The sequence below is a fragment of the Mus caroli genome, unplaced genomic scaffold (genome assembly GCF_978045245.1).
Source record: "Mus caroli unplaced genomic scaffold, Mus_caroli_1 scaffold_1, whole genome shotgun sequence".
In the NCBI taxonomy this organism is placed as follows: domain Eukaryota; kingdom Metazoa; phylum Chordata; class Mammalia; order Rodentia; family Muridae; genus Mus; species Mus caroli.
Genome location: NW_028227256.1, coordinates 3,977,749 through 4,005,187, shown reverse-complemented (window position 1 = coordinate 4,005,187; position 27,439 = coordinate 3,977,749). Strand labels below are relative to the sequence as shown.

Sequence of the window (27,439 nt, the reverse complement as noted above, 5' to 3'; positions counted from 1 at the left end):
TTGTCCTTCAGTCACATTCATGTTACATAAATGACAGCACTGTCTTCATTTTAAAGGTGGGTGATATTTTGTTTACTAAGGCATATTTCCTTTATCTACTAATTTAATACACCTAACAGCATACTTTTTATAGCATGGTCAGTGTGGACAATGAGACATGCACATGGGTATGAGATATATATTCAGCATGTCTATTCCAGTTCCTTCTTTTTAAAAAATCATTTTTTATTCAATTTTTTTTCACATAGAGTTGAGCTTAAGTCAAATCAGACATTGGTTGTCAACTCCAAATGTTCTGTGATACAAGTGCCCTAGCATGACTTTCAGGAAGAATAGATTGTAGGTCAAAGGCTTTGTGGTTGGGTTGATGTCCACATTTGTTTCTATTTTTTCCAGTAGCCTGCAGAGCACTTTTCCACACCAAAGAGATTACAACTTAAGGGTTCCATGAAGGCATCTACTTCTCCATGTTTAATGAGTTGTATGGATGGTGCCCTTGGCCACAAGGCCCCACTGTTGGTTTTCGGAGAGCATCAGCATGGGATGTTCAACACTGCTTGAGTAACCAAGAGCCAGAGACTAGATAGCCCAAAGACCTAAGGGAAAACCAATATGGCTAGTTTAAAACAAACCAATAAAATTATTCCTATTGATATTCTGATATACTGATAGAAAATGCCTTATCCAGAAATCATCAGAGAGACTTCTTCTAGCAGCAGATGCAACAGATACAGAGACCCACAGCCAGACATTAAACAAAGAGATAGTCTAAATTGTAGGTCTCCGTCAAATCCTTCAGATCTCAGGGAATGCATCAAAAGAGGCAGAAAAAGTGTAAGAGTTAATTTTATATCTATAAACTTTGCTCAAGTTGTTTATCACTTACAGAAGTTCTCTGGTAGAATTTTTGGGGTCGCTTTATGTATACTATCACATTACCTGCAAATGGTGATACTTTGACTTCTTTTCTAATTTGTACTCCCTTGATATCCTTTTGTTGTCTAATTGCTCTAGTTAGAACTTCAAGTACTTCGTTGAATAGGTAGGGAGAGAGTGGGAAGCTTTGTCTTGTCCCTGATTTTAGTGGAATTGCTTCACAAGTTTCTCTCCATTTAATTTGATGTTGGCTATTGGACTGCTATATATTGTGTTTATTATGTTTAGGTAAGGGCCTTGAATTCTTGATCTCTTCAAGACTTTTATCATGAAAGGATGATGTATTTGTCCAAAGCATTTTCAGCATCTAAGGAGATGATCATGTGATTTTTTTTCCCTTTGGGTTTGTTTATATAGTGGATTACATTGATGACTTTTCATATATTGAACCATCTCTGCATCCCTGGGATGAAACCAGCTTAATCACAGTGATCATTTTGATGTGTGCATGAATTCAGTTTGTGAGAATTTTATTGAGAATTTTTGCATTGATATTCATAAGCAAAATTGGTCTGAAGTTCTCTTTCTGTGTTGGGTCTTTGTGTGGTTTAGCTATCAGAGTAATTGTGGTTTCATAGAATGAATTAGGTAGTGTTCTTCCGTCTGTTTCAATTTTGTGGAATAGTTTGAACAGTATTGGTATTAGGTCTTCTTTGAAGGTCTGATAGAATTCTGCACTAAAACCATCTGGTCTTGGACTTTTTTTTTTTTTTTTTTTTTTGGTTGGGAGGTTTTTAAATGAGGGATTCTATTTCCTTAGGGGTTATGGGACTGTTTACATAGTTTTCCTGATCTTGATTTAACTTTAGTACCTGGTATCTGTCTAGAAAATAACCCATTTCATCTAGACTTTCCAGTTTTGTTGAGTACAGTTTTTTTTTTTTTTTTTTTTTTTTTAGTAAGATATGATGATTTTTTGAATTTCCTCAGTTTCTATTGTTATGCCTCCCTTTTCATTTCTGATTTTGGTAATTTAGATACTGTCTCTGTGCCCTTTCCACTACATTCATAGCAGCCTTATTTCTAGTATCCAGAAGCTGGAAAAAAAACCAGAAATTTTTAAGTGAAAAATGGATATAGAAAACCTAGTTCATTTACACAACGGAATACTGTTCAGCTATTAAAATTGAGAATGTTATGAATTTTGCAGGCAAATGGATGGAACTAGAAATTATCAACCTGAGTAAAGTAACTCAGACCCAAAAGGGCATGCATGTTATTTATTCACTGATTTAAGTGGACATTAGTCAAAAAATATAGAATACCCATGATGCAAACCACAGACTGTAACAACTTGAAGGGGGAACAAAATAATCAGAGAAGGCAGAAAGAGGGAGGGTGGGAGGGAGGGAGAAAGAGAGGGAGGGAGGGAGAGAAGGACCTTGATGGGTTAGGGCAGGATGGGAGAAAAGGGGGCAAGATTAGGTATGGGGGGAGACAGGAGAGAAGCCCATAGGGGTCAGGAAAATGAGTGGAAATATGCAGCTGCAGGGGATGGGGCCAGGAGGGGAAACCTCTAGAAAGTCCCAGAGAACTAGAATGTTAGAGGCTCCCAGGACTCAATGGGGATGACCTTAACTGAACTGCCCAACAGTGAGGAGATGGACCCAGAGGAGACTACCTCCAGTAGATAAATAGGGTCCCCAGTGGAGAGTTGGGGTCGCCAACTTATCTTCAAAATTTTTGACCCAGAATTGTTCCTGACTAAAAGAAGTACAGGGACAAAAATGAAGCAGAGATTGAAGGAAAGGCCATCAAGTGACTGGCCCAATTTGAGATTTATCCCATTGGTGGGTACCAAACCTTGACACTAATACTGAAGCCATGTTGTACCTGCAGACAGGAACCTAGCATGGCTGTCCTATGAGAAACTCTATCAGAAGATGACTGAGACAGATGCAGACACTTACAGCCAACCATTAGACTGAGGTCAGGGACCCCTATGGAAGAGTTAGGGGAAGGACTGAAGGAGCTGAAGGAGATGGTAACCCTATATTAAGAACAACAATGTCAACTAACCAGAACCCCTGGGCACTCCCAGAGGCTAAGCCACCAACCAAAGAGCATACATGGTATGATCTTTGGCCCCAAGCACATATATAGCAGAGAACTGCCTTGCCTGGGATCAGTGAGAGAGGATATGTTTAATCCTGTAGAGTCATGATTCTCCAAGGAAAGGGGATGCTATGGTGGGGGTAAACTGTGGGTGGTGGGCAGGTGGGTGCATGCAGTGGGGAATCACCCTCACAGAAGCAAAGTGGGTGATGGTGTAAAAAACTCTTGGAGGAGGAAATTGGAAGGGGGGCAACAATTGAAATGTAAATAAATGAAGCAATTAAAAAAATAAAAAAATAAGGGCTGGAGAGATGACTCAGAATTTAGTAGCACTGACTGCTCTTCCAGAGGCCCTGAAGTTCAGAAGGGGAGTGAATCTGAAGGGGAGGAGATGAAGGGAGGAGCTGGGAGGAGTAGTGGGAGAAAAAACTATAACCAGGATATTATACCATATGAGAAAAGACTCTATTTTCAATTCCCAACAACCACATGGTAGCTCACAACCCTCCCTAATGGAACCCAATGCCCTCTTTTAGTGTATCTGAAGGCAGTAACAGTGTACTCATATAAATAAAATAAATAATTCTTTAAAAAATAAATAAATAATAATTCTTAAAAATTAAAAGACTGTAAGAGTCAAAGGGGATGGAGGACACCAGGAGAAGCCTCTTAATGAACTAAGCAAGGTCACAGAGTATGAAGCAGCAACCATAGGGCCTATGCCAGATCTTCTGAATATATCTTATAGCTATTAATGTATTATTTTTATGGGATCCCTGTGAGAACAAGTGGGCCTCTTAACAATATAGCCTGTCTTGGAACTCTTCCTTCTATTGGGTTGCAGTATTCAACTTCATTAAAAACCTTTTGCTTCATCTTATTGTATTTTGCTTTATTATGTTTGGTTATTACTGCTTAAAAACCTGTTCTTTTCTAATGACAGACAGAAGGGGAGTGAATCTGAAGGGGAGGAGATGAAGGGAGGAGCTGGGAGGAGTAGTGGGAGAAAAAACTATAACCAGGATATTATACCATATGAGAAAAGACTCTATTTTCAATTTTTAAAAAAAGAAAAGAAAAATTTTGTACAATATATTCTGCTCATGGGTTCCCCTTCTTCATCTCTTCCCATATCCCCACATCCCCATGGGGTATCCCATGTCTTCTTCCTCTCTCTCTCTCTGTCTCTCTCTGTCTCTCTCTGTCTTTCTCTGTCTCTGTCTCTGTCTCTGTCTCTGTCTCTGTCTCTCTGTCTCTCTCTCTCTCTCTCTCTCTCTCTCTCTGTCTCTCTCTCTCTCTCAGAAAATAAACAGGCAACTGCAATGGACCAGAATAAAACAAAATAGGTGGAAGAAAAAAAATAAAGAAAAGCCACAAGAAACATGCACACACACACACACACACACACACACACACACACACACACACACACACACACATACACTCCATAAAAACACAAAATCAGAAACCATAATATACAAAGAAAAGGCCAGTAAAGAAAAGAAAAGAAAAGAAAACAAAAGCCACCCCCCCCAAATACTACTGAGTTTGTTATGCATTGGCTATCTAAAGCTGGACATAAGATCTGCTCTTAATTGTGGCTTGTTTACCCAGTGAGACTCCATTGGAGAAAACTAATATTGCCTTTGCAAACAGCTGACACTTGGGGGTAGCTCCTAGATTAGGCATGGGAGGACCTGTCCACTTCCCCTCTCATCTGATTTGGACCTGTGCAGCCCATGTGCATGCTGTCACAGCCTCTGTGAGTCCATATGTGTGTCAGTCTTGCTGTGCTTAGAAGGGACCATTTTCGTGGTCTTCTATTTGCACTGGTTCCAGTTTCTTTGTATAGATACTGCTGTGGTCTATAATATCCCCCATGGTCTTTTATGCCTGAGCAGTTGGTCCCTAGAGGTGGGGTCTAGTTGAAGAAATGGGTTATGGTGGGACGAGGGGATTTACACAATTGTTTGGTCCTACTTCCAGTCTGAGCTCTCTGTTTCTTGGTTGGACACAAGCAGCAAGCTGTCATAGTTCCCACTTTCAAGGAACAGACTGCATCTCCTGCCATGATGAATCTAATCTTATAAAGGTGAAAACCCTTCCCTCCCTGATCCTGTCTGATATTTTTGGTCACAGTGTGAGGAAAGTGACGGACAGACTGACTCAGTGGCTCACAGCAGAATTTCTGGGTCTCACAGTTCTACTTTGGTGTATTTGAAGAAGTTTCATACTGTTTTTAAACGTGGCTGCACTAATTTATGTTTTCACCTACAGTTCACAAAAGCCACTCATCCTCCTCCATAATACCTATCCTATGTCTTCATGATCTTGGCCATTCTAACGGTGTGAGCTCATAGCTCATTGTGATTTTAATCTTCCATCTCTGTGGTGATTAAAGGTGTTGAGTACTTTCATGTACATGTGGCCATTTGTATTTGGGGAAAAGACATGAAATCAATGGCTCTGAGAAGTCTGAACATGCACACTCAGAAGAAGAAATAATAAAATAGATGAAAGCATTTTTCAGTTTTGAATGGACCTGGTAACCCACCATAGTAACATCATTGCAGCTTCCTTAGCAATTACTAAAGGATGACTTTTTTGCTTTCCCCAGCTCCCAAGCTACAAACCTTGATACCTCAGAATGACTGTATTTGGGATAAAGTCCTTAGAAAGGTAAATTGAGGTGTGGATGGGTCATATTTACTAAAGTCCTGTCTTACTAAGAAGTTATTAGGATAGATAGACAGACAGGCAGACAGACAGGCAGACAGACAGACAGACAGACAGACAGACAGACACACACACACACACACACACACACACACAGAAGACACCATAAATTCCTGCAGAGGATGCAGAGGAAGTCTTACTTGTGGTTGATCTGCAACAAGGAAATGAAGTTGCAGTCTGATACCTTACTCTGTGGCAGTTAGTCCCAGGAGCCTGAGTCACACAGAGGGTTAAGCATTCAGCATATGAAGGGAAGCAGCCTGGAGAGGGCCCTGGTCCCAGTGCTACTCCTGAGCAGAATAGCCTTTGTCCTGAAACCAAGGGACTGCACCCACCAGGCTTCCTGTGCTATAGAGATGAATTATCCTGGGCTTCTGGCTCAGAAGAGCACCCCACAGGGAACTTAGTGCATGAAAAGAGTTACACATGGGGTGGTCATGTCTACCCTGTTGGATGGTACAAGGTATTATATAATGGAATGTTCTGCTTTTGTCTGCTTTGTGTGGATTTCTCTAAGCTAATAAAGGCAAACTTTTATTGTGAGAGGTTTTCAGAAAAAGCTTCAAACAGGTGAGAGATGATTCAAGGCCACTATGGAGCCAGTACTGGTAGGTGCACTGAACCGATGAGTCGATATTAACTTCATATAAGTCAATCATGGCTCTGATAAATTAATCCAGAAAACAAACAAGACTAATTGTTGCGTAGGTCATCATGTAGCTTGATTAAAAAAGAACAATTGAACCAAAGGAGATACCAATTAAAATGACTTTTAGAAGATATCAAAGCCAGTGCATTGTCACAGCTTCTCCACCTTAATAAGCCCTCTCCACAGACCTATGTTGACATAAAGTTCTTCACACTGTGTGTCCTGACTAACTTAGGTGGAGGAATCATATAGAAATTGTCTCAAACTTATGAAAGGATGTTCAGAAAAATGATACTCACTATGATAGAAAATGAGTTTTGAAATTGAGAGCACCAGGGGAAAGTGCATAATTCAGTCAGCGGATAAGGCTGAAAAAGCCACTGCAAAGTTGATTTACTCACTGCTCAGTGCCAGGTCCAAATGGAACTGCAGTGGAGAAATTAGCATTCAATTATTGCATAGCAGTTTTGAAAACCTGAGCCTTGGCCAATTTGTTTTCCTAAATCTATGTAACATTAGCTAACGTGGCTGAGGCTGTAATATTTTTCAGGCTCTCATTGATGCCAAGATCTTTAAGCTGAAGAGTAAAAACTGTATGTATACAGTTGCATTTGTTCTCTATCTCTAAGACATCAGATATTTCACTGAGGTGTTTTTTTTGTTTATATATATATATATATATATATATATACATACATACATACATACATATTATACACATATATACATATACATATACATATACATATACATATACATATACATATACATATACATATACATATACATATACATATACATATACATATACATATACATATACATATACATGAATGAGAGTTTCACACAAGCTCCTCCCTCTGGTGCTCTTTGTATCCCCTGGCATCTTAGATGTGTCCTCCAGACACAGGCCAGAAGTCCTGTGAAGGTAATAGGAGGAAAGAGTGATAGGAGGGAAGGAAACCAAGCTAGCAGATGAGTCGGGGACAGCTCAGAGTGTTCCCCAGAGAGGAGGAGTAAATGACACAGAGGAGCTCTGAGGACCCCATAAAAGGAAGAAAGAAGCTAGCCTACCACAGGGTGGCCTGCAGTGGGGACATAAATACCCCACACTGCTCTCCTGGCAGATACAATAGCAGCCTGACCAAGGGGTGTTGTGAAACTATGGCTCCCTACAACTAGAGGTGACCATGACTCCATTTCTTCTTTCCTCCTCCCTACTTCTTTTCTTCCCATCAGTTAAGTTTCCATTTTCCTGAGATGTAGGCCATTTCTCTTCATCTGTAGTGAATTTCTTTCCTTCATTATACCACAAAGAAAGGGGAGGCTTGGGGTCCCCAACTATAACCCTAGCCAAACCAAATTAGCTCTATGCCCATACACCAAACCCAGAGATTCCAGTGGCCAAGCACAGAGGTAAGGGATCCTACTGAAGTTGTTTTATACTCATGGTTAGAAGCAGAGACCAAATCCCCAACCCAGAAGGGGTACACATACCCTAGGACTAACAGAAGAAAGAGTCATTAGACAGGATACTTGAACTCCCCCCGAATCCATACTTCCTCTCTCCCCGACTCTAGGAGTCTCAGCTTGTAAATGGGTCTTGCCAGCAAACTTCCCTCTTCTTTGTCCTGAACTTGTTCTATCATTGGCTTGAATACATGAACATAAGAACCCACCTGCTAGCTATATCAGTAAGGTAAAAAGCACCCCAAAGACAGATGCACAGAATCCTTTAAAATATCTTAAAATCCTAAGCCCTGAGCCATAGTACACCTCTCCATTAACCATTTCAGGCATCTCTGGGGCTCAAAAGGTGTTGGCTTTCACCGTCAGATTCTGGGACTCTCAGAGTAATTTTTCTCTTTCCTTTTCCTCCCTGTGGCTGTATTCAGGTGTCTGACTGTTACAGGTGATCATTTCCTCTCCTGCCTATACATGAAGTATATTTGTAAACAATCTGAGAAAAAAGAAACAAACAAACCAAATCCCTCAATGAGCATCAAAGGTTGATTTTTGCCTCTCCCAGCTTCCATATTAGAGCTACAAACCCCAGGGTCATCGTTTGACAATAACAGTTCTTAGAAAGGCAAGTTGAGGCTGTGTAGGTGGGCTGTATTTAATAGGACTGTCCTATAGGAAGAGATAAGGGCAGAGTGTGTGATTACACCGGCCTGCTACAGGATCCAATACTGAGCAGCCAAGGGTAGAGTAATGGGAGTTAAGCATTCCTGCTGTTGATACACCTAGAACAAAGCTTCTAGAGTTTGTGAGGATTTCATGCCCTGGAAGTCTCAGAAGACTCAGGACTGAGGAAAAGAGGGGAGACCTGTAAGAGGAAAGACAACTTCCTCATTCTAAGAGGAGGGGCTTCTGAGACCCAGGACCAGAACATTCCTGACTGGTGGGATTCTGCAACCTATTGGAGAAGGTTTTGTTGGTATATACTAGGCCATGTGCACCTCTGGTCCTACAGCCTGAGGCCAGACATCATTACAGTTTGTCCAGAGAGCTGGATGTCTACTAAGCCCCAATCCTCTGAGGACATGGCTGTGAGCTTTCTTTTTTATCTACATTGTTGATTAATTCTTCTTAAAAAAATATTTATATGTGAGCCTGTGTGAGTTTGCAGGCATTGCACACAGATACGAGCCAATGAAGGCTGGAAGACGGTGTTGGGTTCCCTGAAACTGGAGTTACAGGCAGATGTGAGCTGCCTTGTGGGTGCTTAGAACCAAGTCTGAATCCTCTGCCAGAGCAGCAACTGCTCTTAAGTGCTGAACAATCTGTTTCTGGACCCATATATTGCTAGTTTTCTTACCCATTTTGCTGACTTTCCTCTTAAGATGTTGAATTAAATTGACCTGCTAGTTTATAGTGTTTTTCAGGACAGTAAAATGTCTGAAATCTTTTCATCTGTCATTTTACTTATTTCAGTGGCTTGGGTTTAGTAATTTCATAGGAATCTAGCATTGATCACTCTGCTAGGATGTAGCTGGTGTCATGCAGCAGCAGAGTTCTTGGGCCTTCTGGCAGCAAATGCCAGGTGGCTCCAGATTTTGGTTCATTTGCTGTCACAGGAATCAGTTCTAACTCACTGAAGAGCTCTTTTGAGTTAGTGAGAGCTATTCCTGACCACTGAATGCAGATTCTCAACAATCTCTATGCACCCCCCAGCCTGAGTTGGCTTCCTGCCAACTGTAGCTTTTGGCTGGCCCTTGTTTCTGGATCTGTTGCTCTCTACTACTGCTTCTCTAGGCCTCCCCTTACCAAGAAGTTAAAGTAGGACAAATTTTCTCTGTTCTTAGATCCTCAGTCTGGCTCAGTTTTAAACAACACATTCTTCCTTAAGATAGCTTTAGCTCCTTTGCAACAGCTTATGTGTAAGTTACCGTGCCTTTTGTTGTTCACTGTCTATTCACAGTATTTTACTATTGCAGGAAATTCTGCCAAGATAAAAGCTGAATATGACCATTGTTCATTTCTCAAACTTAAAAAATATCAGTGTGCATGACTTCTGAGCTGTCATCTTTCCATACATGGTATCAATTTAATGGGTTACTCACTAAACCTTCGTGTCAAGCTCACCTCTGAACCTGTGACAATGATAATTACTCATTATAATCTTAGTCCTGCCATGGAAGGTCTTTCTGAAACCTCAAATGACAAGCCATACTTCCTTCTTCTTCGAGATGACACGGAGATTGTCATGGTTCTATATTTACTATTTATGACAGTAAAATCTCCATTGGTTTATTAGTAAAAGACTGCTTTTGCAGGAAGGAAAAGGATTTTTCTGCCCTCTCCCCCTTTTCAGGTGAGTACTATATAGTGCAGGCTAGTCTGAAAGACAGGATCTTCCTGCCTCTGTCTCTGCAGGACAGGTGTGAACCACTCCACTGTTGGTTTTTTTTCTTATTTTCAGTAGGCTTTCTAAACTTAGAATTCAGTATTTTACATAGTTACATCTAAAAACAACTCTGAGAGTTACAATGATTCCTTAAATCAGAATTGGGCTATGCAAATGGGTAACTGTAAGAAAAAGGAGGAAAGAAAGGTGGGAAGGAACTGAGGGGGCAGGAGAAGTGAGTGCTTTCCAGGCCATGTGTTCACTGCCTTGTGGATTTCACAATGTGATTACCACTTTGTTTTTGTCTCTGAGAAGAAACAATTATCATTGCTCTCAGTTTCTGCCTTGAAATTTTACTCCACAAAAAAGAAAGAGTAGCAAAGAAGCATATGATTTGCAAGCTGTGGCAAGGAAAAAAAGCCAGCTATTTTCTTTTTTTTCCTCTTTCCTTTGTTTCTGTCTTTTCTTTTCTTTCTTCTTTTTTCTTTCTCTCTTTCTCTCTTTCTTCCTTTCTTTCTCCTCTCCTCTGCTTCATTCTTTACTTCCCCATTTTTTCTCTTCCATTTTGAACAACTTTGTGAGAAGAAATGGACAGAACTCTGCTGACAATACAGAGAGTTTTTATTTTTCTAAAAGTCACATTGAATGCTAGAAACCAATAAAAACAAAAAGATAAATTAACACTGAAATGGCACTGTATTCAACTCAATCCATACAAATATTTTTATTTCAGCCTGTGCTGCTAGTCAAATCTTAGTACTTCAAGCTACTGCTGGGACAAGGAGGGAGCTCTGAGGATGGGTTGAGGGGAGGCTTGGAGAGTAGGGAGGCCAGATGAGGGACACACCCTATGGGGTAGACTTGGGGAGGAACAAACCCATAAAATATGCCATACTTATCATAGTTCATACATAGTTAATAGAATTTTATGAGACTTAAGTAATATATATATATATATATATAGCACTTTGCATATTCTCAGTATATATAATGTATGATGAATGTTAGCATACCTATAAGTATTTTCTTCTTGGGCAAAACTTTCTTGAATACTGATCCCATGCTAATAGGACTGTTTTTGGGTCCACTGCTTGTCTATGGGGGACAACTGGCTAAGGACTGTCAGTTCCCTGGTCCTCAGTTATTTCATGACACTGGTTTTCTAAAGTATTATTAGTGGCATATCCCTAAAGTGCCACATACATTTTAGACTATATTGCCCACAATTACACAGTTTTCATATAAAATTGAAGAACACAGTCTGTTAAAAAAGTAAAATGATTACTTAACATATGACAATACATACTGAAATAAAAAATTCTACCAGAGACAAGGCCATTCCATAAAAGCAGGGGATTCCTTTCTGTTTACAGTCAGAATACTTCCTAGCTACTGAACTAGTATAGTACAGATCAGTGAAAAGTACACTTTACAGTGCACAATAGTTTATACCTGGTCAACATCCGTGGGAAGTGCATTTGAATCCGTCAAGTGCCTATCTAAAACTGTCACATACACACAAAATAGCCAATGACAGAAAACCTAAACCCAATCCAAAACAAAGTTATTTACATTTTTGTTTTTTTGTTGTTACAATTCATATTTTTAAAAATTTTAGTTCCAAACACAGAATCAGTTACGGAGACAGTGGAAGTTTTGAGTGAAAGCTTTACAAATGTCCAATACATGAGCAAATTTTTTTACTTAGTAGCTTTTCATACAATATATTTTGATCATATTTTCCCTTCCTTCATCTACTCCCAGATCCTCACTATCTCCTACCTATTCAACTTCATATTCTTTCTTGCTAAAATGAAAATAAAACAAAACCCAAAAATCAAACAAACAAAAACATAATATGACAAAAATACCAAAACAAAATCAGATGAAACAAGAGCAACAAAAGTCACAGAATCTATTGTGTGTTGTCTAGCTCCATGAGGTCATGGTGCTGCCCTGCCATGGGCATGATATATCTAGTTTCACTGCCATTGAGAAAACTTGTTTCCCTCTATGTATGAATTGCAAATAGTCTCTTGTTTAGGGACCGGACTTTGTGTCCACTTCCCCCTCTCTGTACTGGACTTTTGTGTGGTTTGAACCTGTACAAATCTTGTGCATGCTGACATAATCAGAGTTCATATGTATACCAACTCTGTTGACAACAGCATATTTTTATGTAAAAACTTTTATAAGAAAAATGTTCAGAATAGTGGGCTCTTACCATGACAGAAAAGATTCTTTCAGACCCTTTTCCAAAAGTTTTGAGTAAATGATCATCTCTTACTTAATGAACCAAGGCAGGTTAGGAAGTTGGACTTCCAGACAGGGGTCATCTGCTGGCAAGAAATGTCCTTCCGAGCACGGGATGATAATCATTTCAGAGCTGAGCGGAATCCTGACCCTGGTACATATTTAGGGGTGGGAGGGCATCAGCAGGATCTTTATTCTTTCCAATTCCAGTTTCTTAGAACATAGTAATAATTTCACTTACAATGTGGCTTTCAAGCCCATGACAGTAAATTCAGGAGCACATGTAATACCAGGTGCGATGGTCCGTTTTGATTGTTCATTCAGTTGAGATAATAAACATATATAGATTAGCGTGCCAGTAAGGGCATTTCCAGAGACAGGAAGATGGTGAGGGTTCTGCCTAACAAACAGATTGGTCCCTCCATGGATTTTCAATACAATGTCATTACTGAGAAGTGGTAGAAGGTAGGAGGCAGGGCCGAGTTGGAAGGATGATGTCATTGGGGTGTATTCCTGTAGCTATATCAATACTGGTCCTTTCTTTTCTTTCCCCATTCTCTCCTCCCTGGTAAGGATTTTTCTGCTTTGCTAAGGCCTATGGAAGTGGCCTTTGTATCAGGGTTACAGTGGTGAAAACAAATGACTTAGTGACAGCCTGAGCTCAGCTCTTAGCCTCTGACTAAATAGAAGGATTACTATCAGATTAACAGAAACCTAAACTCAGCATCTCTCAGAAATCTTGTCAAGCCATTTACTGTTTGTCAGGAACGCTATTCCTTCCCTTATCCACCTGCAACAGTCAACTGCCTTCAGCACGGTGCATCTAGCTCTTGATTACCTCTAACAATCTATCTCAGTTCAAAGTTTCCATGCTATCCTACAGGTTGTTATGGCCTGCATCTCATCTTTCCCTGGTCTAGCTGTCAGGCTGTTGTGGCTCATGCGTTTTTCCTCTTGTCCCCTATAAAACTGGCAAAGCTCTTCCTGATGCCACCCCCCCCACCCCCCGCCACTAGCAGTCTAAATCCCCAAATAAACTGTTTTTCCCCTCATGGAGTGTTCTAGTCTAGTGGTTTCATATCATTCCTGGTCATATCCTGCAGATGATACTGTATCTGGCAGGAGCCTAAAAAGATTCTGTTCGTCAAAGTAGTGATGATCAAAAGTGTATAATAGGTTTTCTTATTTCTGGTAGTGTAGACCAATGTGTATGGTAAAATCCATGCATTTTAGTAGATTTTTCTTAAAACACAGGGAAGCTGCTTGATTAGCTTTTCAAGCAAATGGAGTTGAATCTAGGGTACATTTTTGTCCAGTTTTATTGTCTTGGGCACTACTGTTACCTGCGAACCAGCCATCTCACCATTTTCATTGCATATGGTAACATGGCTCCACAAGCCCAAGGGTTTTCTGAGTATACAAAGCATCTCTGACTGCGAATGACAGTGTGGACAGTTATTAGCAAGTTCAATCTGCTTACTGTATGTCACCTGCTGGATAGCTGAAGGAAACAGAAGGCACTACTTGCAGGCCACAATGAAGTGGGTGGAATGTGTGGAAAGACACATCAAAAACATTAGTAGTTAAATCCGTATGTGCTAGAACAAGGCAATTTCTCAATTCATCTGTCCTGCTCTTTTCATACAGGACTTTGGATCCAGTTGAAGCATGCCAGAGTTCTAAAGACCTCAAGGTTTTATTTTATTTTACTTTTTGATGGAATGGAAATAGACAGAAAATGATGACAGAAAAAGTTCTTATCAATTTCACATCCTATTACAATTGAAATATACTGAATGTAGTTGCATTGCTTTACTGCAAGAAATATTTGTATTGCTAAACCAATCATCTCCACACTCGGATTGTTAAATCTCTTCAAGGAAGGTGGCAGGCATGGAAGATGAGGCTTTAGAAATGTGCTGTAGCAACTCTACTATCAAACTACACCTAATCTTGAAATTCAGTCTTTCTTTGCATAGCAAAGGCTGCTACTAAGAATTTGAACCACGAGGTATGGAGTTTTACACTGAATCTTCAACCCACTTTCCTGAACTTTCTGCATCCAGTCATCTGGATTCCTTTTGCACTTTCTTTGCTCTTCATGGGTATTTTCCCTTCACACTGTACTTGCGGTTCCTCTGCCTGACATGTCTTTTACCAAAGTGTCTCGACCAATCTGGAACTCATCCTCTTCCAGGAAATACAAGTTGGATAGCAAACCTTCTTGTATATTTACATGAGAAATTGTATATTTACTTGTCATAATACCTGTCATTTGCCTCATGTCCTCACTAAATTCAAGACCTCAGGAAGTTTGTTCTGATTAGAAATATGTGATGGGAAAGGGCGGATCTTGCTAAGTTCCAGTAGAATTGATACGATTCTATGACAAATTTGTATCATGAACTGTAGATACTACTTTCTCATAGACAGCAAAAACCAAGGTAGGATGTAAAACATACTAAATTAAGTAGACACTAAGATACTGGATGAGCAGCTCGTATCGCTTTCCCAGAACACATATGAACATTTCGTGTAAGCTTAGTGACTGAAAGTATGTGGTGCTCTGTGAAAGCAAACCCAATTTAAGCCCAGCTCCCACTTTGATCCAGACTTCTCTTTAGTTAATTTGAGTAAATTTTACATTGCCTATGAGGAACAATCATATTTAAGAGATGTGTAAGTCTGGCTAGAAACTCAAAAGTAGAGAATACTGATGACTTAGGAAAACAAAAGCAGGTAGCCTAGAATTATCATATTTTTCGAACCTACAATGCATAAATGTAAGCTATATTCTGGACCTCCAGCAGTTTGGTATCAGGAAAGGACTCCTTGTGTGCTATTCATTAGATCTGGGCAAAATTCTTTCTAGTTCTAGCAAAGGCAAAGGCACACCCCATTTTGGAGATATGTTCTACACCAAGGTGTTAACCAACCAAGAGTCCTCTCAACCAAGGTGTTAACCAACCAAGAATCCTCTCAACCAAGGGTAAAAGTGTTGAGAAGGGACTGTTCTGTGTCAGAGGTTTTCTACGGTATCAGGAGCTGGTGATCATGGGGATGGTGACATCTGTCTTGATAAAGTAAATATCATGGCCAAATTCATTATCAATTTTTATTTCCTACCATACACCAAATGCACAGCACTGAACACAATTTTGTTGCATTGATGTAAGAAATATTAATCATTTGGAGAAACAGTATACAAACAAACTACTTCAAATAAAAACGTGTACATCACTGCCTTTGTTTTTGTTTACAAAATACCCAATTTACAGTTTCAATCATTAACATAGTTGAAAAGAAAATAATTCAGTGCATGTTACAAAACACAAGTACCAGGAGGCAAATAAATACAGATACACTTCATAAAACTATATGAACACAAATAAATTAACTGAAGCCATGTAAATTATAGTAATAAATACATAGGATTGCAAGAGATCTCTTTAAATAAAATATATAACAAACTTGTTAAAATATTTAGCAAGGTAAACTTCTGTCTTTGTAATAAGTGAGCCCATTTGTGTGCTTCTTTGAAGTATTGTGTAGCAAAATGTTCAAAGACATACTTTAATAGGAAACTTTGTGTCCCATTTATAGGAGACACTACTCGCAGTAGCTGCTTATTTTAAAATTGAGCTTTAAATAAACACCTTTCCTACCTAAGAACAGACATCTCATTTTCACTAAACTAAGATTCAAGAGTTCAAATGAACCCCAAGCCAAAGATAAGCGCCACGTGATGCATAACAATATCCAAGGTTCCATGAGAGTGGAGTGACTATACCACTTTTCATGTATCAGAGCATGTAACAGTAGTAACAGTGAATTCAAGCCTGTGAATGCCATCACACTAAATCTAAATATTCATGAGGCTAATAAAAAATAAACACTTTTATTATAGCACAGAAAATTAAGCCCACACTAAAGTTCATGTGTACTTTTACATAGAGGCACATCTGCACATGAAATGTGTGTGCACACCAAAAAGGCAGTTTAGCTGGTTGTCTATACCTTTTCCTTAAAAAAAATAAATATAAAAAAACTTTTGAAACAATGCTTAACTACTTTACAGTCCCTGAAATAGACATTGCCTTTACTACAGCAACTTCTAAACTCTGATCCAGTTGAGATTGCAGGTTGAATTTCACGTGTGGATGAGTGTGAGTGCATATATGTGTGTAGGCTGTGCTGTTGTGTGTGCGTGTGTGCATGTGTATGTGTGTGTGTGTGTATGTGTGTGTAACATCCTTTGTGTCACTTGAAGTTCAAGAGTTTTATCAAATTGAAACTGTCTTATTTATTAGGGAAGCAAAGACCAATGCTGCCAATATTCAAGGTAACCACTTAGATTGGAATAGCATTTTTTTTTTTTAGGCCTTCTGTTTTGCATTCTATTCCAGTCAACCCAGTAAGATAAATGCTATTTCAGGGGATATGGTATCTACAAAATTTCCATTTGGATGTGTCTGTATTTGTAAGTACAAATCTACACCAACATTGTCACTTGTATATTGTACTAACACGTAGCAGGAAAAGCCAAGCTGGTCCCATCAAAGCTTATTTCTCATTTTGGGAAAGGGTTGCCAACTAGCCAATATGACTTGAAAAACAAGAAGACAAATCTGATTCACTTAAAATGTATGTTTTAAGCAGTCTAAATAAATAATTCATATTAATTAAATCTGTGCAGCCATGTGGAATACTATGCTGACTATTTTATTTAATTATTGCTATCAAGTTCTGAGTGCGCTGTTTGCAAACATCCTGTGCTTTTGTGAGTGTGGATTTCCCACTAGTGGGCGCCATTTATCTTCATAATCCTTCACAGCTCACATTACCAAAAGCCATTTATAAAAACAAAACCAGTAAAGGAGAAATGGAAGTGCACAGTAGAAACCAAGCTTGACCACAGTGTAGTCCTGACATCAGGATTTCCTTCATACATTTCTTTTGTTTTGTTTTTCTCATTTAAATCCAAAAAGATATGTGATTTGAGAACAGCATTTCTATTTAAATCCTATTAGAAGATAAATTAATAAACACACCTGTAAAAATATAGTAGACTTCAAAATGCAGTTAAAAGATAAAAAACTCTTTGATTAGTAATAAATAAAATATAAAATGTCACATTTATTTTTACATATACTTTACAAAATAAAGAGTGCAATGAAGAAAGAAAAGAAAAAGATATGAAAATAAATGAGATTTAATAATTGACTGCATTGCTTTTAATCCAAAGAGTTTATCATAGTTTTTCTTTCCTTTTTATGTCAGCTGGGGAAAAATTAGTGCAATGTTGCAATTATAAACACAGGGACAGCCTCTGGGCTCCAGGGGTATTAGGCCCCTGCAGATTTGTGGGAGTTCATGGCCGTAGTGACCTCTGTTTCCTGCATACTGTCGTTCTACACATGGATGCCCTTCACCGCCTGCTTGATGCTTTCCAGTAGAGCTTTGCATTCTGGGGAATAGTCCTGTTCCAGATTGCTGTACATGTCTGTGAGAGTATTTACATATGCTTCAAAATTCTGCTCATTGATAGGCCCCTGATGGAGACACAAGGAAACCAATCATAGAGGTTCAGCTGCCCCAAGGAAGATCAGGAGATAGTGACAAATGTTGCCAACTTATATAAGTAGGAAGAGAAGGGTTTATAGGACTGTGGCAGTTTGGGATAGGACAGAAAAATGTGAGTGTGTGTGTGTGTGTATTATCTGTATACTCTTAACTCATGGCATTAATGGAATGCAATTGAATAGTATTGGGGATCAATCTGGAACCACACAATAAATGCTGAGCTAGAGGTCTCCAAACTATATGTCTTTTCTTGGGAAGAGTCTGGGCCTCATTTGCACTTATTCAGTATAAAACCAGCTGTCTGTGGAAAGTATGCTTAGAGGATGAAGCTTTTGCCAAGTGGTTCTTTAACAGTCTTATGTTGGAATGGCAGGGATTGTACTGAGCTGAGGAAATTAACAGCATCACCAATATAGCCCCCAGCAATGCATCTCCATCTCCAAAGACTGATTTACATTTGTGAAAGTGTAGAATAAACTTTTTGTGAATTCTAAATAGTTGCATACTTATGAATAAGGGATAAGGGATAAGGGATAAGGGATAGGAATAGGAATACGGATGCCTTGGTCACACACATGCATGCTATGTTCCATGAAAAGAAGCTGAATATTACAATGAGGTTATTGGGAGTGTTACAGTTCATGAGTTGCATAGATGACGCTGAGGGATGTATAGAATCAACTGTTTGAAAACATATTTACAGTGAGTGAGATCTGGCATCCAGCTTTCATATAACTTTATAAAATAGCTTTAAGTAAACCTTCATCCTTAAAGAGTCCTGGCCTTTTGGAATGCCACTGGCCTTGAATTATCTGAATATGCATATCTACCATGTTCGTAGATTGCGAAATCATTAAGCATGAAAATGAATCAGGGGTAGGTGACTGTCAATAGTTCAGCCACAGGGTAATAGAACAAAGACATTGAGGTAGATGATGGGGTAGCAGAGCCTTGCTCTTGGTCTTACCATCTGTGGAAGCTGGATGTCAGCAAGACTGGAGATGAGAGCCTGGCTAAGCCCTGCCAGCTCCTTCAGCAGACTCTCATTGCTCTGTTCTATTAGCTTGTTCTCCTCCTCTATGGTCTTCAAGTTGCTCTCCATAGATGTTATCTAGAGCAGAGGTAATGACATGAGAAACAGAGTTAGAGGCCTTTAAAAGGTCTCTGGGAGAAACCTGAAGCTAGATGTAAGTACCAAGGGATGCCTCCATCCCAAACTGCAGCCCTGCCCTTGCATTCTAAGTGTTAGATACCTCCAGATTTATACTTTTTTTTAAATTAGGCTTTTTCCTCATTTACATTTTCAATGCTATCCCAGAAGTCACCCATACCCTCCCCCCTCCCCCCTCCTACCCACCCACTCCCACTTTTTGGCCCTGGAGTTCCCCTGTACTGGGCATATAAAGTTTGCTAGTCCAATGGGCCTCTCTTTCCAGTGATGGCCAACTAGGCCATCTTTTGATACATATGCAGCTAGAGTCGAGAACTCTGGGGTACTGGTTAGTTCATAATGTTGTTCCACCTATAGGGTTGCAGACCCCTTTAGCTCCTTGGGTATTTTCTCTAGCTCTTCGATTGGGGACCCTGTGATCCATCCAATAGCTGACTGTGAGCATCCACTTATGTGTTTGCTAGGCCCCTGCGTAGTCTCACTAGAGACAGCTATATCAGGGTCCTTTAACACAGACTTTCCATGAGTTGCAGGTCTAGCTTCTCTACATGGCTATATGGTGGTTATCTTATTGTCAATATGCCCCAGGATAAATCTGCTATTTTCCCAATTCTTTCTCAGTAGCATGTCTCTTCTTTGCAGTGAATGACAACTTAAAATGTTGCCCAGATTCAGGGTTTTTGCCCTTGTACTTCAAGTTCACTGAGAATTGCTTGCAAAATATGCAGGATGAGGCCACTATTCACTTATGTTGTGGCCACGTGGACCCAGTCATTTGGTATGATGCTATCACTTCTCACAGGTGACACTGTGTCAGCTTTGCTCTGCATAGTCTCTCCTTGGTCCTCATCAATTCACTGCCAAATTTAGTTTTTTCTAGGTCATGTTAGAATGTACATCAAGGATAACTGAATTACTCTTAAAGCCCAAACAATTAAGAGGCTCCTAATTCCATCAAAGTAAAGGCTAAGGCCATCAACACCAAGTAGGTTTTTCTATGTAAACAGCCCAGTCTCATCTCTGGTACCCTTCTGTAATTTGCCCCATCTAGATATATTACCTCTAGACATATTCTTCTATTGCTTAAATCTCTACAATTTTTATGATTAGGAACTTATTCTGTCCAAAACGGTCTTCCCCATAAGAGCTGAGTAGCTCCTTCATGTCTAAATCATTACTGACACATTTCTTTTTTTCTTGGGGCTTGATCATCCTGTTTAATATTAAATACCTCCTTCTTATGGCAGCAGATTACATACACACACAGACACACACACACAGTCACACAAACACACACACACACACACACACACACACACACACACACACACATACACACACTTTACTGTTTGGCTTCCCCACTGAGATCAAGATCCATGAAGAAGAGGCTATGTGTTCTTTAGAAATGGTTTCAAGAGGAGCCTCATGTTTTCCAAATGGAAGTATCAAGTTCTTCCTATGGATTTCTGTGGTATTCAGAAGACTGGACGAAGAAACTAATTCAGAGAAGTGGACCTCCTTAGGTGAGGACTGCAGAGGACAGTAGAAGAAGCTTATACTTTAGGAGGGAAGGAAGGAGAGCAAATGGGAGAAGCAGCATGAAGGATCCTCTCCCCTCTGCCTGGTCTCATTTTTCTACTTCTAACTTCTTGCAATGCAGTTACTTTTGCTTTTTGAGATGCTGAGGTTCGAACTCAGAATCTTGCAATGGACAGGCAAACAATTTACCACCAAGCTACTTCCTCAATGACAGAATTTGTGTTAGCATCTTAAAAATTCTGGATTGAGTGAACTTTTCTTTCCCAGTGGACTAGGTTTAAACATTCCTTGGAATTTTTGTATAAAATATTTGTATAAGATCTGCTTTTAGCATAAACATCATATAAAGAGTTTAATGTTGTATTTGCATTTTAAATAAAACTAAGGACTTTTTACCTTTTGACACAGTTCTCTATAAAGTCCCACATGCTCTACCGGAGTCTATCTGGCCATCTGCTCTATTCGCTCATCAAGGGGGCTTCTATGCCAGCTAGGGAAAGGAGGAGGAGTAACTCCTGCTGCTGCTGCTGAGTCAACAGTCACAGGCATGAGCCACTCATTCAAGATTTACAGTAAGTACCTGACAGAGAAACACATTTCTCTATGATATTAGCAATGTTTCAGATGCAAGACTCATGAAGGTCAATGTTTTGTACCCACTAGAGACCATAATCATTTTTAGAAATAACTAGCGTTTTTTTAACCTGGGTCTGAAGTTTCATCATATCTGCTTCAATTTTAAGGTTGGATTCATTCAGTTCCTTGATTTCTTCATCCAGATGCCTAATTTCTTCATCACCATCAATACCTGTGAAGAGTTAACAGTTCACATTGAAAACAGAAGACAAGGCCAGCGACAAGCTATTTTATGTTTCATTTTTTGTTTGTTTGGTTCTTTTTGTTTGTTTGTTTGTTTGTTTTTTTAACCCAAACTACATTAGGATTCTAATAAGGAAACCGTTTTGGAATTTAATGCTTTCTAAGAAAATGGAGTGAGAAAGAATCGGCTTTCAGGTGGCTCCACTGTGCTCCATAAGACCCAGGGAGCCCCCACTAACAGCCCGTTTAGCATGTCCCATTGAACTCTTTGCATATGTGAAATTGCTATGCCCCTAAAATTAAAATAACTTGAAAGAAATTAAATGAACTGAAATGTTCAAATCCACACAACCTTTTGTATAGACACTGCAAAGACAGTCAGGTCACAGGGATTCCCAGCAATTAAATATCTGCTTAGTGAGGTGACCCTTAGGAGCCATGCCTAGAGGCATAGCTGGGGCCATCAGCAAATGATGTGGAGGCCAGATTTCTCTGTGTGCATTTGGCAGGCAGTACATGTAGTTTACAGAATACTATTTGTCGCTCTTGCATTTGGTCCCTGACTAATCTTTAGGCTTTAATTTCTGTAAAAATATGCATAGTATCTATGTGTGAGAATAACTGCAATCAAATGTAGACTGTGGAACAGTCTCCAGTGAACAGGTATTAGTTTTCATCATTGTTTGTGCAGTGAGTGTGAATACATTTTACACATTGAAAGTCTGGGAACGGTAGAAGAGTGCCACAGCCTGGAGTGAAGTCAATCTTACCAGTCTGGAGAAATGGGTCTACACTAGTGCTTGATAACAGAGAGGAATGAGGACAATTTGCTTCATGTTGGTTCAAGAGCAATTTTATAGGAACATTTTCAATTATAATTTTACCAAGGCTGGGCAGTGGTGGCACACGCCTTTAATCCCAGCTCTTGGGAGGCAGAGGCAGGTGGATTTCTGAGTTCAAGGCCAGCCTGGTCTTCAAAGTGAGTTCTAGGACAGCCAGGGCTATACAGAGAAATCCTGTCTCGAAAACAAACAAACAAACAAACAAACAAATCAAAACAATTTTTTTTTTTTTTTACCAAGACTAAGCTACTGTAGTTTTCTGAGTGGATAGTCCATAACCTCTTGTTATGGCTCAGGATATGATCTAAACTTAACTTCTGGTGTCATACTTAATGGCTGGAAGCAGGATCCTTAAGGAAGAGATTGGGATTAGATGGAGTTATGAGTAGGGTCCCTGGAATGGCACCAGTAATTCTTTATGAAGAGAGACTGGAACTAGCACATTTGTTCCACATGATACCCTCCACTATGCAGTTAGGCATCAGAGAAAGGCTCTCTCTGACCAGATACCCAGCAGATGATGGTGACATGTTCTTGGTCTTTCCATCCTTCAAAACCAGGAACCTAATAGACTTCTGTTTTGTAAAAATTACCAATATCAAACATTCTTTATAACAACTGAAGATGAAGTATCTACTGAAGGTGAAGGTTCGTTCATGTTCTCTGTGACCCAGCAATTTCATTCCCAAGGGTATGCCCCAAAACAGGAAGGTGCATACAGCATGCAATCACAAGATATGCACAGCTGGACTTCACAAAAGCCTGATGCTGAAACAAGCCAGATAACTCCCCCACTCCCAGTCATGATGTGGAGGATCCTTATAAAATATTTATTTTTAATTGTGTATGTGTGCATGTGTGTGCTCATACACACATGCACAGACACACAAATGCATACATGTGACTATGGGTGACTGTGGGGTCCAAATGATGGGTATTAGATCTCCCTTGGAGCTAGAGTTACAGGTGGTTGTGAGCTGCTGAATGTGGTACTTGGAACTGAAGTCAGCATTCTATAGCCCTGAGCAATCTCTTCAGCCTTTGGATAATTTGTAATAATATAATATGAAGCAAAATCCTGTAAGACCTGAACTTTTACACACAATGTTATAAAACAGGTGGCTATTTTGTAGGCACTTATGCTTTTTAAAAGTGGGTCATGCATATGCCAAGGAGAAATAAAAACATGCAATAGATTGATTTCACACTGGATTCTGACACTCAATAAAAAAGAAGACAACCAAGATGTTCCTAGATCAATCTGAGTAGAAAGCAACAGTCTGACATCGCTCCACAGCAGAGAGTGGACAGGGACAAAGGCTCATATTAGTGCAACTGTGATGCTTCCGTGGGAAGAGGTCCATGATACCTAGAGAACTCTGCTGAATTTCTAAGAATCACACGTCTGTAGGGACAGCAGTCTTGTTTCAGGGAGATAACACATAGGAGCTAGGGAAGAAGGGATTCGTAGTGACACGCATTTGAGTACTGTCAGCACCTGGCAGTTTTCTGATTTGACCAATTGAAAAGTCCCTTGGCTGTGTTTCTCTGACACAGTGTTTTTTCCTTTCTGTCTTTCTAGAATCTTATTTCAGGTATTTTTCTTTTTCAAATAATGGGTGAGGTAAGACAGACAAAAAGTATGAAGGGTTTTGAAGTATTTTTGCACAAGCTGAGTATTGTAAGGCCCCTCACTGGAGAATATTCTCACTCTGACTTCAAAACTACAAAGTCAGGCAATGGAGAAATGGGCAAATGCCATGAACAAGATGAGCATCCCAGAGAGAGAACAGAAAGTACATGGATGCAGGTAGGAGAGAAATGGGTGTTCCTAGCACTGTAAGAAGGTACACTAGGAGAATGGGTTATGAGAACCTCATGGGACCTGGAATAGGATTCATGGAATGATTTTAAGGCAGAAAGTTGCTGTGACCACTTCTCCTTCTATCTACATTCTCCATCAACATCCCAGCCTGCCAGCCTTCTTCCTTCCTTCCTTCCTTCCTTCCTTCCTTCCTTCCTTCCTTCCTTCCTTCCTTCCTTCCTTCCTTCCTCCCTCTTCCCTCCCTTCTTTCCTCCCTTTTTCTTTCATGAAGCACTGGAAATCAAATGTAGGGCCCTGTACATGCAACACAAGTGCTACCCTGCTGAGCTGCATCTCCAAAAATCTGCCTGACCTTAAAAACACATCTGGATTTTTTTGTGGAGAAGGAACAGATGGTGAGACAGAGAAGAAGCTAGTAGATGCAGAACGATTATTCCTGGAGTTCTGGTTAGATGTCAGTCCCAGACCCATGACCGTGTGATAAGGAGGGAAAGAGATGGATTCAAAATATAATGTGAAGCAGAATTTGCTTGACTTATGATAGATTAGGAAACATGAGAAAGAAGGAGCTATGGTGAGTATTTTGTTTTAATAAGTGGTATAGTTATAATGAGATGCCTTCACAATGAGAAGGAACAGAGGCCTGAAGTTTGGAGTAGGATGGATGATTAAATGTTCAATTTTGGATATGCTACGGGATGCTTTTGAGAATTACTTCTAAGTGAGAGTTTGGAAATGGGATTCAGTTAAGAATACTCACTGTTAATGAAGATGGCTGCTATAGTCTGGTTCTTCTCTGAAGTCCCAGGGCCCATGAGTTAAGGCCTTTAAAGGGGTTATGAAACGCTGGCCACATCTTTCCTGGCTTCATGGTTATAAGGCAAGTGGCTTTGCTCTGGCAGATTTTGTTACCATAATATGCTACCTCATCAGTGGCCATGGCTGGGACCTCAAAAGTTGTGAGCCCACCCAAATCTCAGTTCTTTCAACTTCAAGATTTCTGACCATTTAAAATCACATTGGAAAGCTGACTAACAAGAACAAAGTTACTTAATCAATGGTGTGTGATCTGGAAGATTCTTAATAACAAATGGTACCTTAAGCTTACTGGAAAGTAGAAAAGGTTATTGGGGTAAGAAACATGATTCAGCAGGTATTAAGTGCTTGTTGAGCAAGGTAGACAACCTGAGTTTGATTCCTAGAGTCTATATAAAAAAATAAGGTGTCACAGTACCCAGTGATAATACCAGTATTCCTATGGAGAGGTGGAGAGGCTGAGACACCTAGCTTGAAGTATGCAGTACAGTAGCAGTAACAAGAGGGGAGAACTGACTAATAAACTGTCCATAATTTTGAAAGAGAGTAGGGAGGTGTATGTGAAGGCTTTCAAGGGAGGAAAGTGATAGGAGGCATATATACACATATATACACAACTGATAAATCAACTATTCCTACAGGATCTGCTATGCAGCTGGCTCTCTAGAATTCTCATCAAATTAATAAATAAAGGGGATAATATATTATCAATTCTGAGATCTAGGAGGTATCTTAGCAACAGTGTTGAATTTGGTCAGTATATTTGAACTATTTTCAGTAAGTACATTATTTATCTACTTCCACAGAGGCATTGAAACTCGCACACAAAGCCAGACGAAACTTCTCTCCTCCAGTGGACCTCATTCCTACAGAGTGAGGCTGAGAAGAGGACTCACATCTTTAATTTTACTTTGAACTACCAAGCAATAATTCATATGCTTTATGAGACAATCACTCCCTCCCTCTTTCTATAGATGGGAAACTAAATCTCAGAGCTGAGATTCACACATGAGTTCTCTGCCTCCAGGACAATGTTTCAGGGCCTTACTCAGGCCTCTGCTATCTGTGATGTGCCTTCCTTACGCTCAACTTTAGATGGAATATATTCAAGAGAAATTTCCAGAAATAGCGCCTAAGTTCTTAAAAATTGGATTTATAGTAAGTTGTATTTGTTCTATTTTATTATTATTTGTTGCTAATCTCTTACTGTGCCTAATTTATAAATTAAACACAGGTGTGTATATAGGGCTAATATTATCTGTGGTTTAGAATCCACTGGAAGCTTAGAAGTTGGTGGGGATTTTGTAATGTCACTTCTACTCACAGATGGCTGATGTGTTTTTGGAAACATAATAAGATGCATACCCATGGTGCTCCTTTAAGTTCATTTGGTAGAATGTTGGACTAGCTCGGTATTGCTATGGATCAATGAAAATTTACAAATACCCTATTAAATTTTATTCAGTGAGGTTTGCACACTTTACCCCATATTTATGCAAAGGTGATGTATAGACAAAAACACATTAAAGTGTCCTGATTTCACTGATGCAGAGGTACTGGAGGAGTGAGATACTTCTAAGAAATAGCCAGAGTTCTAGGCAAAACTATCTGCTTAACATCTGGCAACTAGAAATGGTAGAGTAGTTGGTCTGTCTCTAACATCTAGGGGCAACTAAAGGTCTTAGCAGTGGGCAGCCTGGGAGTGGAGAAGCACCTAAAGGATGATGTAGGTAATGCAGATGAAGGTCTTCCTAAGTAGGAAGTGATAGGAATCTCAAGAGAGCTCTTCTTTCCATGACATCACATATCTCTGACTTAAAAGCCCATATTTGCATTAAATAAGCAAAAAGACTTTCAGAAAAGAAATGAGAGAACAATTAAAGGTTCCCAGCTTGAGCACAGCATGAGAGTGCACACTTAACATGCAAGAGGCCTGAGCTTCCCTCCCCTGCAGAAAAAAAATGAAAAGAAAATGGTTCTGGTTCAGCTCTAATCATGTACCAAAGACATCGGATATAATTCTGAAGCACAGTACTGCTTTGCCACGGTGTGTCTGATGCTTTAGGAAGGTCTTTGAGGGGAAAGAAGTAGGCCTGAGAGAACCTGAAAGAATGCTGAAAGAAACATTTGAAAACTACACAAGGACAAAAACAACAATGGGAGCCTCCTAGAGAACTCAGAATTAATACATCCTAATACTGACAGGGAACTGACACTAAGAACTAGGTAAAGAAACAGAGATGTGGATACAGATAGTAGGGCACCTAGAGTCAACATAAAACATTTGTTTTTAAACAGGAAACAATTAAATGTTTAAATACAGATGCCAGAATTTGTATATTGAAAATTTATGGCTAATATACAC

The 27,439-nt window shown here is 39.6% G+C and overlaps 1 protein-coding gene across 5 annotated transcripts in view; it reads right to left on the bottom strand.

Annotated features, from left to right (window-relative positions):
• Positions 1-15,607: 15,607 nt before the first annotated feature.
• St18 (ST18 C2H2C-type zinc finger transcription factor) overlaps positions 15,608-27,439 on the bottom strand; it is a 130,925-nt gene continuing 119,093 nt past the window's right edge. For all 5 annotated transcript variants that reach the window (XM_021182120.2, XM_085835497.1, XM_021182282.2 and 2 more), the window contains 3 exons: positions 21,477-21,580; positions 19,030-19,173; positions 15,608-18,031 (listed from right to left, as the gene is read on the bottom strand). In XM_021182120.2, the coding sequence (XP_021037779.1) occupies positions 17,891-18,031; positions 19,030-19,173; positions 21,477-21,580 (389 nt within the window). In that variant the 3' untranslated portion in view covers positions 15,608-17,890. The remainder of the gene's footprint in view (positions 18,032-19,029; positions 19,174-21,476; positions 21,581-27,439) is intronic.